Source organism: Armigeres subalbatus, chromosome 3 (genome assembly GCF_024139115.2).
Source record: "Armigeres subalbatus isolate Guangzhou_Male chromosome 3, GZ_Asu_2, whole genome shotgun sequence".
Taxonomy (NCBI): Eukaryota; Metazoa; Arthropoda; class Insecta; order Diptera; family Culicidae; genus Armigeres; species Armigeres subalbatus.
Window position 1 is genome coordinate 378,683,469 of NC_085141.1, and position 1,604 is coordinate 378,685,072.

Genomic DNA, 1,604 nt, shown 5'->3' on the forward strand with positions numbered 1-1,604 from the left:
CCTGCACTCGGACCAGGAAGCGATTAGCGGAACCGGAAGCTTGTTCTAATCTAGGTTATCAAATTGTTTTGTAAATAATAGTGTACATATACTAACCGTATAATAAAATGATATTGATTCTATATATCACAAAGAACCAAGGTAAAGTGTTATACACGCCTGAGCCTACCAAATAAACGAACTTGAAAAAAAATAGTGTACATAGTTGTAACTTGATGATGTTAGGAAGAATTTTACTACTACTAGTGTTATGTTAAATAACGTCCAATTAGAAAAACATAAATTTAAAAGAATGGTAGCATATTGCTATCAGAAATAAGTAGGTACTTCGAGATAAGTTTTTGACAGGGGCATCAGTAGGAAGTACCAAAGAAGCACAAAAGCAGACCTTCGAAGGCGTAAGTATAAAAAATAACACAAGGCTGAAATTCCAATAACAAATCATTTACTTCTGTTTAAAATTACATGATCATTATAATATTCATTTTTCCAAATCGAGGATTGTCTTCATTGCCAACTCCGGTTTGTCGTATCCCAACTCCTCAATCGTATCAATTCCCAAATCGCACAACGTTGGTTTGATCTCTTGCAGCACATACGGATAGACTTCCTTCTCCTTGTCACCGCACCGGTCCTTGACAGCCTCCAGAAACCGAATGGCCAGGGCATAGTCGTTCAGCCGGCGGCAAGCCTTCAGTGCGGAAATGACCACCTTCGGGTCCGGCACCAGATCCATACCCAGCAGATCGTTCATTGCTTTACGCGCCTCCCAGTGGTCGATGTCCGGACGGTTGAAATAGGCCTCGAAACGGGCGTCAAACTCGGCGTCACTCTCTTCGCAGCCATCGTGCGAGAAACGGATGGCAGTGGACTGGATTGCGGGAAGTCCACTGGCACCCTGGAGGAGCTTTCTGAGATGGGTGAGACTGCTTCGAAGCATCCTTGATGCGGTTGAAATAAACTGACAGAATGATGTTGGTGGTGCAATGGGCTACTGCGATCTAGCGAAATTATAGCATATTGCATTTTGTCTCAAATTTGGGTAGGGCAACCGTACCCTTAGTGGAGGTAGTGGGGTTTTAATAAGATTTATGATAATTATGCTTTAAATATCCTGTTAAATGCAACTTATCCTAAGATTTCACTTGAAAAACTATTGAAAACAATGATTTTCCTTAATAAAATTGACTCCCTTGCACCTATAGTGGTTCAACTGTACCAATAGTGGCGAGTCTCATAAGAAACCAAAAGGGAAGGGAACCAAAATTATTTTTTACCGCCACTAAAGTAACAGTGTACCCATTAGTGGTGCAAGCAATATTTTGTAGTTGTTGATGTTAAATGACATCAATTTCATTTTTGTTAGCAAATTTATTAGTTTATCTATTGGCTAAAATGTTAAAGCTGTAAATTTTCAAAAAAATTCAATTTTCAAAAAATATTTTCTTTTGTTGATCTACTAATACCACCGACGAACCGACGTGTAACCTCATGGAAAATAATTCAAATTTGCTATGATATGGAAATGCTAATATCATCTTCAAATCTTGGACGTACATGTTCATGATAGCATTAGAGGCGAAAGTATAGAATTGATAGTTCCG

The 1,604-nt window shown here is 38.9% G+C and overlaps 1 protein-coding gene across 1 annotated transcript; it reads right to left on the reverse strand.

Annotated features, from left to right (window-relative positions):
- Positions 1 to 432: 432 nt before the first annotated feature.
- Positions 433 to 997, reverse strand: LOC134223730 (cytochrome c oxidase subunit 5A, mitochondrial-like). Its single transcript, XM_062702918.1, has one exon. The coding sequence runs from the start codon at positions 938 to 940 to the stop codon at positions 482 to 484; it is 459 nt and encodes a 152-aa protein (XP_062558902.1). The 5' UTR covers positions 941 to 997; the 3' UTR covers positions 433 to 481.
- Between the last annotated feature and the right edge of the window lie 607 nt (positions 998 to 1,604).

Bases quoted from the DNA above. Each gene is read 5' to 3' on its own strand.
- LOC134223730 (XM_062702918.1), bottom strand. From the start codon at position 940: ATGCTTCGAAGCAGTCTCACCCATCTCAGAAAGCTCCTCCAGGGTGCC.